The sequence below is a fragment of the Bos mutus genome, chromosome 17 (assembly GCF_027580195.1).
Source record: "Bos mutus isolate GX-2022 chromosome 17, NWIPB_WYAK_1.1, whole genome shotgun sequence".
NCBI lineage: Eukaryota > Metazoa > Chordata > Mammalia > Artiodactyla > Bovidae > Bos > Bos mutus.
The window spans coordinates 20,504,506-20,519,903 of NC_091633.1; the positions used below are offsets into that span (position 1 = coordinate 20,504,506).

Genomic DNA, 15,398 nt, shown 5'->3' on the forward strand with positions numbered 1-15,398 from the left:
TTCCCTTTAAAACCTGTCAGCGTCTGAGAACCGACTATGCAACGGATGCAAATGCCTCATCAGTGTCTAACCTGGTTTCCTGGTTTCTGCCACAACAAGCTTCTGATTCCCAGAAAAAATAATTGATCTTGTCCTCTCCAGGTATATACCCAAGAGAATTGAAAAATCTATATCCATCAAGAATATGTATGGAAATGTTCATAGCAACATTCCTAATAATAGCCCCAAAGTAGAAACAACCCAAAGTCCATCAGCGGGTGAATGGCTAAACAAAATATGGTCAGGGGGAATGGGGAATGGGATATGACTGCTAATGGGTCAGGATTTCTTTTAGGGGTGATGAAGTGTTTTGAAACTAGACAGTGGTGATGGTTGAACAACTCTGTGGGTGACAAGTCCTGAGAACTTGTAGTTCTTTGAATTAATTTGTTTTCAAATCCTGAAATATTGTTGAAAGATACCTGATGACCAATTATGCATGCGTGCATGGGTGCTAAGTTGCTTCAGTTTTGTTTGACTCTTTGCGACCTCATGGACTGTAGCCCGCCAGGCTCCTCTGTCCATATCTCTATGCAAGAATACTGGAGTGTGTTGCCATGCCCTCCTCCAGGAGATCTTCCCGACCCAGGGATCAAACTTTTATCTCTTACATCTCCTGCATTGGCAGGCGGGTTCATTGGCAGGCAGGTTCTTTATGGCTAGGGCCACTTGGGAAGCTCGAGTAATTATGACAAGGATGCTAAAAAGAAAAACCTGGGCAAAGAAGAAAATATCCCAAGTTTATAAAAATATACCAGATTATATAGTATTGTGATTAGAGTTACTTTGGTCTCTTTTCCAATTTTTAGACAGCACTGTTACTTTTATAATATAAAAATTTATAGATGACTTCTGGCGTCGTCTTTGGCTTGGCCCACCACCATGTTTTCAAAAACTGGAGTTGAATGTATTTATTTTATTTGCTACACTGAGTCTTAGTTGTGTCATGTAGGATTCTCAGTTGCAGCATGTGGGATCTAATTCTCTGACCAGGAATCGAACCTGTGCCCTGTACATAGAAAGCTTGGAGTCTTAGCCACTGGACCACCAGGGCAGTCCCCTGAATGTATTCAGATACAGAATCTATGCTCCAGTTTGCCACAGTCCTTCCTACTCCTTATTGCCTTAAGCTGGTGCCATCTCTCATATAAACTGCCTGATCCCTAAAGTGAGTCCCTTGACTTACATAATAAAACTCCCCCCCCCAAAAAAACTCCCATAATATACAATTCACTGTGGTCCAGTGATATGATAAATATCCACGTTTTAAATCCCTGACAAGTAGGGTTAGAATGTTATTGAATCAGTTTGAAAATGAAAATTAATATTTAATGTCTAGATAAAAACAGAATTGTTTTTCAAACTTTTCTACAGAGGTGGGTTGCTTGGGAAGTCAAAAAGATGATATTCACCAGTTTAATTCAGTTTAATAGGAAACCTCTGATGGTATTATAAGTAAAAAGAGATTTACTATAGGGAAATTGTTGTCGTTGTTATTTAGTCGCTAAGTCGTCGTGTCTGACTCTTTTGTGACCCCTTGGACTGCAGCCCATCAGGCTTCTCTGTCCATGGGGTTTCCCAGGCAAGAATACTGGAGTGGGTAAGACATTTTCTTCTCCAGGGGATGTTCCTGACCCAGGGACTGAACCAGCGTCTCCTGCATTGGTAGGCAGATTCTTTACCACTGAGACACCAGGGAAGCCCACTATAGGGAAATAGAGGCTTCCAAATGGATTGGTGAAGCTGGAAGAGCAGGCTCTAGGCTAAGCCTCCTTCCAGTGATGGCTGCCAGGATGACACTACAGAACTGACCTGCCAAGAGAAGCAGGGCCCTTGCCAGTTTGCAAGGTGCGGAATCAGGGGACCATTATTAGAACTCTTGAGTTCAATAACATATCATCATAGCCAGGAAACTTCCATTATCACCCTAATTGTACCTATTTCTTGACACCTGCCCAGGAAACTGGATATTGGGCCACTACTGCCCCCTATTGCCTGTTAGTCTTTGAAGAAATAATTCCCCAAACATGCACAGCGCATAGCATCATCTGATTTTCATTGATGACTTTACCAGATGAGCAAAGAGTGTGGTGTCATATTTTTTACAGACAGGGAAGTTAAGGTTCAGAGAGGTGATGGAACATAAATAAGGTCACACAGCTATGTGCAAAGCTGGAGTAACAACCCAGATCTCCTCACGCTCAGGCCAGTTCAGTGAACTTGCTATGTCAACTACCATGTCATGGGTGAGGTTTTTTGGTGGGGCTTCCCTGGTGGCTCAGAGGGTAAAGCGTCTGCCTGCAATGCAGGAGACCTGGGTTCGATTGCTGGGTCAGGAAGAACCCCTGGCGAAGTAAATGGGACCCCACTCCAGTACTCTTGCCTGGAAAATCCCATGGACAAAAATCCCATGGACAGAGAAGCCTGGTAGACTACAGTCCACGGGATCGCAAAGAGTCAGTCACAGCTGAGCGACTTCACTTTCTTTATGGTAGGGCCTGAGAGCACAGCACACAAGCACAGGTATGCCAAGACTAGTGCCTCGGGAGTGACAGACTGGTGAATGACTGTAACTCTAAGCACAGAGGAAGGGGCTAGTATTGTGCAGGAGGAAGTCTAGAGCTGACATTTGAGTTGGGTTTTGAGGGATGTGTAGGAGTACCTCAGGAGGCAAAGGGTGGGGGGGAAATTGTCTTAGTAGCTGGCAATATTTAAGGGGCTGCAGGGTGTCAGCAAGACTTTTGGGGAGGTGAGAGACTTCTAATTTAGGAGGATGTGGAGAAGGCAATGGCACCCCACTCCAGTACTCTTGCCTGGAGAATCCCATGGACGGAGGAGCCTGGTAGGCTGCAGTCCATGGGGTCGCTAAGAGTCGGACACGACTGAGCGACTTCACTTTCACTTTTCACTTTCATGCATTGGAGAAGGAAATGGCAACCCACTCTGGTGTTCTTGCCTGGAGAATCCCAGGAACTGCAGAGCCCAGTGGGCTGCTGTCTATGGGGTCGCACAGAGTCGGACACGACTGAAGCGACTTAGCAGCAGCAGCAGCCAAGGTAAAAATTTTTTGTGTGTATGTGGTTGTATTATAGACATACAGTAAAGCAAAAAATATGGAGCACTACTCAAGTATATAGCTTGAGCTTTTAAAAAAAGCATATGTAAACACTCGTGTATCCATCATTTAGTGACGATATAATATTTCCAATATCGCAGACGTTTCCCTCGTTCCCCTTCCCAATCTATACGCACCCCCGTCTTTTCCCCGGTTTTTTTTGAACATAAAAGTTCAAACCCTTTGGCTTCAGCCCCATCTCCTCCTTATATTCCTATTGCTACCTCCAAATCTTCCGCTGTCTTTATGGATAATCCTAAGAGTGTCTCGCACGAGGCAGAGGAGGTTTCTTGATATTATCGCTTTCTATTGGAGAAGGAAATGGCAACTCACTCCAGTATTCTTGCCTGGAGAATCCCAGGGACAGAGGAGCCTAGTGGGCTGCGGTCTATGGGGTCGCACAGAGTCGGACACGACTGAAGCGACTTAGTAGCAGCAGCAGCAGCATGGCCCACGGAAATTTAGTCAGTACATGAATGGAAGTAGTGACGGAGACGATGGTTTCTGGTCCTTCTGAGCCACCGTCCAGGCTCGAGACGCGCGGAGTAGTCTTGTCCCTCGGCGGCCGCCGTGCGTCCGTTACGTGGCAGCTACGGGCTCCCGCCAATCCTCGGCGCCCGCATCAGCCCCCTCGGGTGGCGCAGCCGGAAGGGGCGGAGCTGAGGCGGCGGCGGCTGAGAAGGCAGCGGTGGCGGCAGCGACGACGGCGGCTCTGGAGGCCGCAGTCCCGGTCCTGGCTTCGGCCCCAGCCCCACCATGGTGACGCTTGCTGAGCTGCTGGTGCTCCTGGCCGCCCTCCTGGCCACGGCCTCGGGCTACTTCGTCAGCATTGACGCGCATGCAGAGGAGTGCTTCTTCGAGCGGGTCACCTCGGGCACCAAGATGGGCCTCATCTTTGAGGTGGCCGAGGGCGGCTTCCTGGACATCGACGTGGAGGTGCGGGCGCGCTGCCCGAGGCGGGGGCCCGCGGCCGCTCGGGGGTTGGCGGCGCCCGGGGCCCGCGCGGGGCCAGCGTGGAGAGCGGGACCCGGAGACCGCTATCCGAGTCCTGGGAGGGGCCCGGGCCGCCACCCGGCGACCCCCTAACGTCCCTTTCCCTCGCACCCGCCCGGTTTCCGAGCTCCGCTCGGGAGGTGGAACCGTTGCTTGGCTGCTTTGGATTCTCAGCTTGAACGGCTGGTTCCCCTTGGAACCTCTCGCCGAGCTTTGTCTACCAGGCGCCGCGTGTCATCTCCGGGCCCAGGAGGCGCTACACAGTCTTGTTTAGCTGATGGCAGGTCTCGATCCGGGCAGCAGCTGCTTCCCTTCCTAGCGCGAATTAAAGTTGGGACGTGGCATGGAAACTTCTGAAAAAGTAAATCGGAAGCTGTTGAGGAATGCTAGGTAGACGTTCGTGTTGTGTTTGCCTTTATTTTTCGTAGAAACGACCCGAGTTAACCCGTTCTTACGCAGGCCTTCGGATACCTCGTTTAGTCATCTCTGATTAAGAGAGTGGAGTTGGGTTATGCGTTTTAGAAGTGATTGCAGTGAAAGTATCTGCGGAGAAAACGGAAAATCGTTTTAAGAAACCAGCAGTCCCTAAATTTTGTCCTATATCATTTTCTTTAAGCCAAAAAAAATGACTCGCTTCTAACTTTTTTAAGGAAACCAGGTGGAATGAATATTTAAACCAACCGGTTAGCATGGTTAATTGTCTCTATGGGTTTTTCCATCTAACAGTTAACGTCAGCAGAGTTACACAAAACAAGTGAAGTTCAGAAATAAGGGGATAATGGAGGTAATAACTGTTAAAATTAGCTAAGCTCTTAAGAGATCAGGTCTTTCAGTCTGCAGGTGGCACGGGCTTCATAAGAGGAACTGCTTGAGCAAGGTCTAACGACTGATTTCGAGCACACTGGGATGAGAACATGGGTCTCTGAATTTCCAGGCTAGTCTTTTTCCTTAAGTCTTCAGGCATATAAGATAAAGCAGATTCCTTTACCAGTAAGCAGTAATCAGTCAGGAAGAACCTCGATGTGTAGGCTTACTCAAAGTTCTTAGTTTTAAAAGAGATTTCTTTTTTGTTGTTTTGATATTAATAGCTACATATTTGTCTGTTGGTGGTATTGGGCCACTTGAAGACAAGTGTATGGTGTGGTTTCTGTTTCTGATTGCTTTATTAAGTTGGAAAATTAAGACAAATGTAGTCAGAGTTGAAAGGTATTCAGGGAGCCTTGTTTCTTAAATGGGAGAACTGTAGCCCAAAGAGATTACTGTTACTAACTGAAGTGGATGGACGTTGAGGTTCCTTTTTCCTAGCGAATGTTTGGCTGTCAGTAGACATCACTTAACAATTTTATTTTTAAAATTATTTTTTAATGAAGTATAGTTGCTTTACAATGTTGTATTAGTTTCTCCTGTAAAGCAAAGTGAATCAGCTATAGGTATACATGTATCCCCTTTTTTGGATTTTCTTCCCTTTTAGGTCACCACAGAGTATTGAGTAGAGTTCCTTGTACAATAGGTTCTCATTAGGTTATCTGTTTTATACACAGTATCAGTAGTATATCTGCATCAATCCCAATCTCCCAATTTATTCCCTCATTTATTATTTTGAATCTTTTGAGTTATCTCATGAATTTCTCTTCTGCCTCCAGATTACAGGACCTGATAATAAAGGAATTTATAAAGGAGACCGGGAGTCCAGTGGGAAATACACATTTGCTGCTCACATGGATGGAACATATAAGTTTTGTTTTAGCAATAGGATGTCTACCATGACTCCAAAAATAGTGATGTTCACCATTGATATCGGGGAAGCCCCCAAAGGACAAGACATGGAAACAGAAGGTGAGATGAACATTCTGAAGATTTATATCCCTTTCTCAGAGTTAATATTAATCCTGTACATTTTCTCCACCTGAATGTAGTATTTATTTTTGATGACTTATTTTAGGTTTACTGACTGTCATTACAACCAAAAACCTTTTGTGAAATATACTTTTCATTTATCCAGATCTTCTAATTAACAAAAAGAAATGATTGGAGGTTCATGTTTATGTTTAGTTCTTTCCAGTTGCCATTTCTGGCAGCAGGCAGGTTACACATATCCTAGGTTGTTGTTCTGTTAATTTGCCTACGCTAGTATATGCATCTTTAGTTGCTCATTTGTATAAATGACTACTTTAGCTAAACTTCTTGTTTTTGTATGTGTGTGTTTATATCTTACACTCTTCTTCAGGTGGTGGAGATACCTGGGATGGTATGTGGATTATTTTCTGACAGTCTTTCTGCATATTTTTGTTGCCTACTGTCTTAATTTCTGCTTTCCTTTCTAACCTCAGTCTGTTAGCATGACAGTGTTTTTTTCTTCTAGTTTAAAAAAACCCTACAACTAATTTAGAGTTTTAGAGTGATTACTTTTTGGTGGTTTTTATTTTGTTATATGAGACAGAGGTAGGTCATGTGAAACTTGGTTAGACGTGAAATGCAGTTCTAGGAGCCACGTCTACCCTAGATAAGGTGACAAAAGCTTTCTCAGACGTATGTTGCAGGTGGATTAATTTTTCTTGTTCGGCTTATCAGCAGTGAGCCCTAAGTTGATTCTTCTGGATAAATCGTTTACCAGGAGCCTGCACATAAGGATTTTTTGGCCGGGGACTGGGGTGGGGTGGGGTGGGCCGGGCCGGGGGGCCATGGTATATTTCAGGACTTTGGAAACTAATAGTTTATTTCATAGTATTAATGTGATATAATTTGCCCTAGATAGCACTTCATAGAGTATTTACATAAGTAAGGTGAACTCTTTTTAGGTTTTGAAATCTATAGAATTTAAAGAATCATACTACTCAGAAATTTCTGTGCTTGCTTTTCAAGGCCATTTGCAGTTCAGGACTTGGCTAATTGTCAAGGAAAATTAGTTTGGAGGGGCTTTGACTTTTTTCATTTTCTGGAAAATAGTCCTTTCTAAACAGTTGGCTATTTAAATGTTGGCTGGTGAGTGTGAATATTTTCCTTAAATAATCCTTTAACATGATGTTTAACAGTCTCGCTTTTGCTTGTTCATGTTGGTGAATGACAGCTATAAAATCAAGCTTTCCTCTAAAGCAGTGGTTCTCAGGATGTTTTTTGCTCCCCAGGGTATACTTGGCAATATCTAGAAACATTTTTTGTTTTCCTGAATAGGTTGGTGGTTGTACACTGTATCGGGCACTTTGCCACCACAGAGAAATTATGTGGTCTAAAATGTCCACACTGCTTCTCCTGAGAAACTCTGCTCTAAAGGTTCCACCTAGTGCATGGGCTTCTGACATGAAGCTGGTGAGAGATGATTTGTGATTCCAGCCCAGCTGCCTTAAAATGGTAGAGGCTTTTGACTTCTGATAAGAAATTTAGGATTATTTGTGGCAGTTTGGAATTCTAGATGAGGCTGGATTTTGGGCAATAGTGAATAGACTCCTCTGATGGCAGTCCTCCCTTGTGGTATATTTTTTTCCTACCTATTTGTACATTGCCATAATACAGCATTACCTATAAACATACACTTTCTTCAGAACTGTTAGTTTACCTTGCTAAAGAGAATGCCTGGTTCTAGACCTTGAGCAGTTGAGAACTTGTATTTTCACTTGCAGTGTCTGCTAAATTTCCCACTGTAGTGAAATGATTGCTTTGACTATAGTACTAGAATGTTGAATTGGTACAGATTTTCCCTAGAACATCTTCATGTTTTTTTCTGCTTAGCTCCATAAAGATTAAAAGGCAGCTTTGATACTTTTCCTAAATTAACATTAGAGTTACATGATTTTCAAGAGTAGATTTTTATTTAGTTTAAATACTGTTATTTGTAGGATTATTACTAGGGTGTTATTATTACGGTTTTGTTTAATTTGTATTTTGTGCCCCTCCTCCATCTTTTTCTTAATGTCCCCTATGGTTGGCAGTGAGTCTGGTGAACTTCACTTAACAATTTCTTAGAAGACATTTCTTAGGGCTATGTTCCTTTAGTTCGTAAATGTTGTATAGCATTTTTCCTACTCTGAAAGAGGTTTCTCTACTGGGAACGAACTTTTTAAAAATTCTTGGGGGATTAAATTGTCATCAGTGGTCCAAAATGATGTCTGAGTCATTTGTGAAAAATAGCTGCTTTTGTATGCCTTCTCTGGAGGAGGTGTTTGTTTTTTTTCCTGGTTTTAAGAATTTTTCAAAAAGAGATTTCCAAATATGTTCTAATCCATTTTCAAATCCTTTTGTAGCTCACCAGAACAAGCTAGAAGAAATGATTAATGAGCTCGCAGTGGCGATGACAGCTGTGAAGCATGAACAGGAATACATGGAAGTTCGAGAGAGAATACACAGAGCAAGTAAGTTAATGCTTTTGACTTTGCAGCAGTATCTGAGGGCCATGAAATGGTGACCTGTATTACCGAAGAGCTGGATTGTGTCTTCCTCATTTGGAAATTTTGGACACATAAACATATTAAGGGGTTGACTTTTAAAAAGCACCTATGCAAAGATATTTGAGTATATACATTTGTTTGTAGAGCTTTGTGTTAGACTAATTTATTATTGGGACATTGATTCTAAACCAAACAATGCTGTTTAGATTCAGCACTAGCTTTTATGAGTTTTAAAAAATGAGTGGTCAGCTGGGGAGTAAGCTAATGGTTTTCATAAAGCAGAAAAGAAAAACAAAAAATGGACATTACGTTGGTTTTAAATCCGATATCTGAAGTTTTTGTGATCAATAATCATGCCGAGGCTTAGCTGTTTTTCTAAAACCTGGGGTATGGTTTAATTAAAATAAAAAGCATTAAAACATGAATAGAGGTATTCACCAGGTAAAGATCAGTTTGGGTCCCAAGTTTGCAAACTGGAAGCTGTGAGTGTGTTTGTCTTCAGAAACATTGATAATTGGAATCCCACCCTAGGTTGCAAAGCCTGTTTTAACCCGTGGCATAGCACTAATTATGATACTTTTGCGTTTAAAATTAAAGAGGTACCATATTGATCCACAGACGAGATGATTGTATTTTAGACCCAAGTCCACACCTGTCCAGTGTCTTCGTCCTTCAGGTCACCCTTGGGGATGGGCCTCACTGGGCGTGAGCTCGTCTGTAAATGCAAAGTGGCTTTTGTGCGAAGTCTTTGTTCTGAAGGTGGGATAGGGAGTGGAGGGAGGAGTGACTCCAATAGATGAGAACAGGTTGAATTTCTCCAAGATGTAGTTTGTGTTCTTCCCACCCTCTTGTCTCCATTCTTGCCAGTGATGGAAAGGCATCTTTAGGACGTAGAGCCCAGACTTCACCTCTGCCTGGGAGAATAAAGAGTTGATGTGACGGACTGGACAGGTGCCTCTGTTCTTACCTTTTTGGGGTGGATTGGGGCATGAGATGGACTGAGGCTTATATGCAGCCACTCTTGCCTCTTCCACCTCATTCCTTCTCCTGGCCTGTGCTCTTAATCTTCTCACCTTCTAGGATCCCTACCTTCTCTCCATCACCTGTTGGTTATTTTTCTCCCAGGAGGGGGCCAGCCCATTCTGTGATGAGAAGGGCTCAGAACCCTCACTGCTTTGTAGCTCAGCTAGCACAGCAGCCAGAGGAAGCCCCCATCTTCTGGTGTCTGGAGGCATCCGACCTTTTTCTCTCATCCTTAATTTGAGTGGAGATACTCCTGAATTTGTTTCACAAACAAAATAGAATTTTAGACATTCAGTCTGATTTTATAAATCCAATAGTTCCCACAATGTTTATTTTTTGTATATCTTCCTATAACACTCGCTCCTCAGAGATGGCTATAATGAGATTTTTTTTTAAACTACAGTGTTGTAATAGTACTGTTTTTAGATCAGGCTAATGTGTGAACCAAGCTTCCCTGGTGGCTCAGTGGTAAAGAGTCCTCCTGCCAATGCGGAAGACTTGGGTTCAATCTCTGGATCGGGAAGATCTCCTGGAGAAAGAAATGGCAACCTATTCCAGTATTCTTGCCTGGGAAATCTCACGGACAGAAGAGCCTGGTGGGCTAGAGTCCATGGGGGCGCAAAAGAATCAGACACGACTTAGTAACTAAACAACAACAAGTATGTGAATGACATGAGAACAGTATCTTATGTACACATATTTTCTTCGATGATTGGTTTCCTGTTATATGCTTCAGTGTGTTCTATTTAAGTTTAAAGATGCATTTTTCTGTTATTGAAGGGAGAGACAAATACTTGTTTTTATACGGTTAAGATGCTAGTCATTAAGTTATGCTAGAAATGAATTATAAAGTTTGCTGCTGCTGCTGCTGCTAAGTCGCTTCAGTCGTGTCCGACTCTGCGACCCCAGAGACAGCAGCCCACCAGGCTCCCCCGTCCCTGGGGTTCTCCAGGCAAGAACACTGGAGTGGGTTGCCATTTCCTTCTCCAATGCATGAAAGTGAAAAGTGAAAGTGAAGTCGCTCAGTCATGTCCGACTCTTATCGACCCCATGGACTGCAGCCCACCAGGCTCCTCCGTCCGTGGGATTTTCCAGGCAAGAGTACTGGAGTGGGGTGCCATTGCTTTCTCCGTATAAAGTTTGCAGCAGAAGTAAATTTCATGCCATGGAATGAACATTAAAATTTCAGTGTTGGTGGTTTTTGGAATTCTAGTTAATGGTTTTGGGCATTTGTCTATTCTTACTCTGGGGGAAAAAAGTCATTTTCTTTCCTTGAGTAAGTATAACTTATCTTTCTGGAGTCATTTAATTGATTTTCACTTCTTTTCGAGTGATCATTAGTCCAGCAGTTACTGCAATTCTAGTTTCTCTTTTTATAAATGATACATATACCTGTAAATATATGCCAGTTACTTATTCATCTCTCTTAATTGCTAATTATAATTGTTTTTAGTGTTGGCCATTTGCAGAAAAATGAGAAACTACCCAGTAGTTTTTAAAAGTTAAGGAATTTGATCAGGAACTTGAAAGAATGTCACACAAATTGAGTGCAATAAATTAATACAGCCATACTATTCCTTTGACCAATTTCTTAGCTTACAAATGGGGTAAATCCTGTGACTAGTTTAAGTTTGTCTGGTAATAGCTGCCAGCATTGGTCTGTGAAACTGAGAAACCTTTCGATCTAGAACCAATGCCAAATACATAGTGAGTGCTCAATAAATACTGAATAAATGTTTAAAGAAAAGGCACTTTGAAACATTTTAACTTGGTAGTGCTTCTTGGGTAACTTATCTTGAAAGAATAAGGTTAAATTTTCTGATTCAGCAAAAAGGATTCTAATATTAGGGGACTTTGTATGTGTGAAAGAGAGAAGGTTGGATTGGGTTTTAACTCTAGAATGTGACCGTGGGCAAGTCATTTCTTCTCTGTTCTCATGCATAAGCAGAGTGGACTTGACTGCTCCATTAATCTTCAAGGTCTCATTTAAATGTAAAACTCTGCTTTTAAGTATGTTTAAGTGCTTGGGGACAAAAGTCAAAGGTATTCTGAATACTGTGAATGTTGTGTAAAGTATTAACTTTGACATGAAGTTAAGACTAGGGGGTAATTTTGGATGTCTGTGCTTTTTCTTTTCTTTTGTTTGTTTTGGTGGTTAAATTTTGTTTGTTTGTCCTCAACAGTCAATGACAACACAAACAGCAGAGTGGTCCTTTGGTCCTTCTTTGAAGCTCTTGTTCTAGTTGCCATGACATTGGGACAGATCTACTACCTGAAGAGATTCTTCGAAGTCCGGAGGGTTGTTTAAAAGCCTTTTCCCCATAATCCCAAATTCATAATTCACTGTTTACCATAATAATGTCATTAGTTTCTATGTTTTTATTTTCTGAACTATATCTTCACAGCCTGTTTCTTTGTGATTAATAGATACTGGGGGAAAACACTTTTTTAGGAAAGCTATAGTGAAAATTTGACATTTGATTGGCATAAATTCATATTTGAATTCTGCCTCCATTATACAGGCCCTCCCAAAACTCAAACACTATAAGCCGAATATAGGTGTAGAGTCCTTAGTTTTCTTTCCTTTTATTTTCATTATAAAATACAGTTTGTTCAGGATAGTACTTTACTAAAAGGACTCTCTTCTTGGGATCCCTTATCCTACAGTTCAGGTCATTAGAAAGATTCATTTTGTTGAGAAACAACAATCTGAATCTTGACATTTTCTATCCAGCTTGATGGTAGAGCTCTGTGACTAGAGTATGTGACCAGGTTGGTACTTTTATACTTTGTCTATCTTGTTTTTGCTTTAAAGATAAGACTTAAACCAACAACCTTTACCCACCCCTCCAAAGTTTCACTTTGAACCTTAGAACTCAATCACCTCCACTTAAAATTGTTGACACAAGCAGCTAATAACCATTTTTTGGTTTCTGCCTAACCTTGTAAGAAGTCTATTAAAGCCAGTTCTCTTGGGTGTTGTAGCAAACGGTCCACTCTGCTTATGCATGAGAACAGTGAAGACATGACTTTCCTTTCCATGCTGGCGCATCCACCTTCTCTACTCTTGGCATGTAGGAGGTATGCATTAATGTAATTGGAAAAATCTGGATTTCCGATGCCAAAGGGTTAAAGCCTCTTGGATTTCTTTGCGGTGATTTGCAGCCACTATTTTATTTTTGATCAGTGGCATTTTGGCCACTGTTTAATTAGGGTACTGAACATCACTGTCAGTACTAGGGTTTTTGTTTTTCTTGGGTCTTTTTTGGCACATGTGAATTTTGTTTTGTATAGAACGAAACGACTTTCTTTTGGTCTCTGATAATGGGTTTAAAAATCAAGGAGCATCTGGTTTTATTGTGGGGATGATCCGGATTATGTTGTGACTGATGTATATTGGTTACTTGTACATTTTTTTTTGGATCTTTGCAAGGGGAAAACTACAAGTAACGAGTTTTGTATAATTAAATTTGTTACAGGTTTTCATGTTCAGGGTAAACAATTTTTCAACCTTGGGTGAAAATACTTGCAACAGTTTAAGGTGACTGAGTTTTATCTTAGGACAACTGTTGCATGCCAATTTGTGTGCGTGTGTGTGTGCAAACACTTCAAAATTGAGTTAAAAGATGTAAATTTAAAATTGGTTGTGTATCTGATCTGCCCCAGGTTCAGTAAATAAACAGTTCTTTTTAAAAACAGTCTTGGTATTCTGTGTTTTATATATTTATGATTAATTCACATTTGTTAAATACCAGCTTTCTAATCAAAGCTGAAATGAGACGTCATGTTTTCCCAGTAATGATGCCTGTTATAAACATCTGTTACTTTTTATGTCTGTAAACTTGATAATAGTAAACACGAATCCAATTTTAGGTTTCCCTGTGTGGTTTCTTTGATGGGTCAGTATTAACATCTGAAATATTTTTTTCTTTGGAACAAGTTTATTTTAACTCAGTCACCTGGTTTATGGTAGTCGGTAGTAAATTTAAAAGGGATTAAATGATTCACCCAAGCCTCACAGACGAGTGACTGATGTGACCAGAATCTAGATGTCTGCCTTTAGGAACCGTTCTTCTTCCTCTATTACACTAAGGGCCTGCTGGTAATAAAACTACGGTTTATCCAGCACCCATGCTAAGTGCTTTAGGTGGTCTGTCTCATTTATTTCTCAAAACATCCATTACCTTGGGTACTGTTATAATCCTCATTATGGAAATAAAGTCTTGGAAAAGATCCCCAGATCAGAAAATGAGTAAGTAGACTCCCAAATGCAAATGCAGCTATGCTGTTTCCCTCTGTCTTTGCTTTCAGACCTGCTTGGGAATAGCTGTCAAAGGCATTTTAAGGATGTGATGATCCCATTAAAGTGAAAATGTTGCCTCAGGCTTTACTCTCACCTAGTTTGAGATGACTGCACTTTACATTACTCCCATTTACTCATACTTTGGCCACCTCATGCCAAAGAGTTGACTCGTTGGAAAAGACCCTGATGCTGGGAGGGATTGGGGGCAGGAGGAGAAGGGGGGGATGACAGAGGATGAGGTGGCTGGATGGCATCACCGACTCGATGAACATGAATTTGGGTGGACTCCGGGAGTTGGTGATGGACAGGGAGGCCTGGCGTGCTGCGATTCATGGGGTCGCAAGGAGTCGGACACGACTGAGCAACTGAACTGAAGTGAAAATATTTGGGTGACTGCCTGGTGCTACCAGTTGTAGTCACTGAAATAAAATAGAGGAAAATTCCCTTTATCCCACTTTTAGTGGGGGAGATGAGCCTAGTCATATAAATTATATGGCATATTAATAATGTGTTATGGGGGAAAGTAAAAAAGGGCAAACAGTTTTTGCCGGAGTCCAGCTCCAGCAGCCAGGGATTCAACCTGAAAAGATGAACGGTGTTGGCGATGAGGCAGCCTTTCAGTTTTCTTTTGGACTGTCTGTTTATTTCAAGTTTAAGATTCTCTTTTATACTTTTATAAAAACATTAGGCCAGAGGTTTGACATTTTCAGTTCCCCCTCTCCCAGATTTATTATCTCCATAAATCATTGTTGCTCTTCAGAGTTCCTACTTCAGTGATTGTCTCAGAATCAGCCTTTTCATCTAATATCTACCTCCTCTTCTGTATCCTATAGTTGGGATTACATTGTAACTCATGCTACATTCCTCAGTTTACTACTTATCTTCCTAAATCCTGTTTGCCTCTAACATCCTGAGCTCTTTATCTCTTAAAAAGGCTTCTAGCTATAGGGTCTCTAAAAATTCCTAACTTCTATAAGCTCTATAAAATATGCTAACTTTACAACATTCCTTAAATCTTTAACTTCTGTTTTAATTATTTCTAAGCCCTAAATTCAGTAAACTCCTTTGCCATAAACATTCTCCTCACAGGATTGCTTCAGATAGCAGTCCCTCCCATGGCCTCAAGCTACAGTCTACGTGCTCAACCTGGAACACTCTTTTGTAAAAGTCCTTGAACAAATATCAGTGGTTAACTTTCAATTATTTTCTGAGCACAGCTGCAGAAGGCTTTGTGCCTTCTCATGCTCCTCTCAAGAACAATAAGCACCTTAATATTCCTTTTCAGTCAACTCAGCTGAGGAGAGGAAAAGACAAGTCAGAATTACAAGGTCTAACTCCTTCCTTCATCCCGGGCCGTGCCTGCCGAATGAGGAGAGGGGTCTGGGGCTGTGCCTCCATTTTGTCAGTAATGCCTAACGAGGCTCCCGACAAGTTTTAGTGATTAGGAAGGGAAGGCATTACTGGTGACATTTCAAAAGTCCTCACGGATGTAAGGGAGCAAGACAAGCTGAAGAGACGGGCCCAAAGCATAATAGTCTTAAGC

At 41.7% G+C, this 15,398-nt stretch overlaps 1 protein-coding gene across 2 annotated transcripts; it reads left to right on the top strand.

Annotated features, from left to right (window-relative positions):
- Positions 1-3,803: 3,803 nt before the first annotated feature.
- TMED2 (transmembrane p24 trafficking protein 2) lies at positions 3,804-13,250 on the top strand. Of its 2 annotated transcripts, XM_070386293.1 has the most exons (5): positions 3,804-4,090; positions 5,791-5,983; positions 6,375-6,395; positions 8,386-8,493; positions 11,736-13,250. In XM_070386293.1, exons 1-5 carry the CDS (start codon positions 3,911-3,913, stop codon positions 11,858-11,860), a joined length of 627 nt encoding a protein of 208 aa, XP_070242394.1. In that variant the 5' UTR covers positions 3,804-3,910; the 3' UTR covers positions 11,861-13,250. The 2 variants fall into 2 exon arrangements, with proteins under 2 accessions (XP_070242394.1, XP_005904722.1); XM_005904660.3 differs by lacking the exon at positions 6,375-6,395 and having other exon boundaries at positions 3,807-4,090.
- The last annotated feature ends 2,148 nt before the right edge of the window (positions 13,251-15,398 follow it).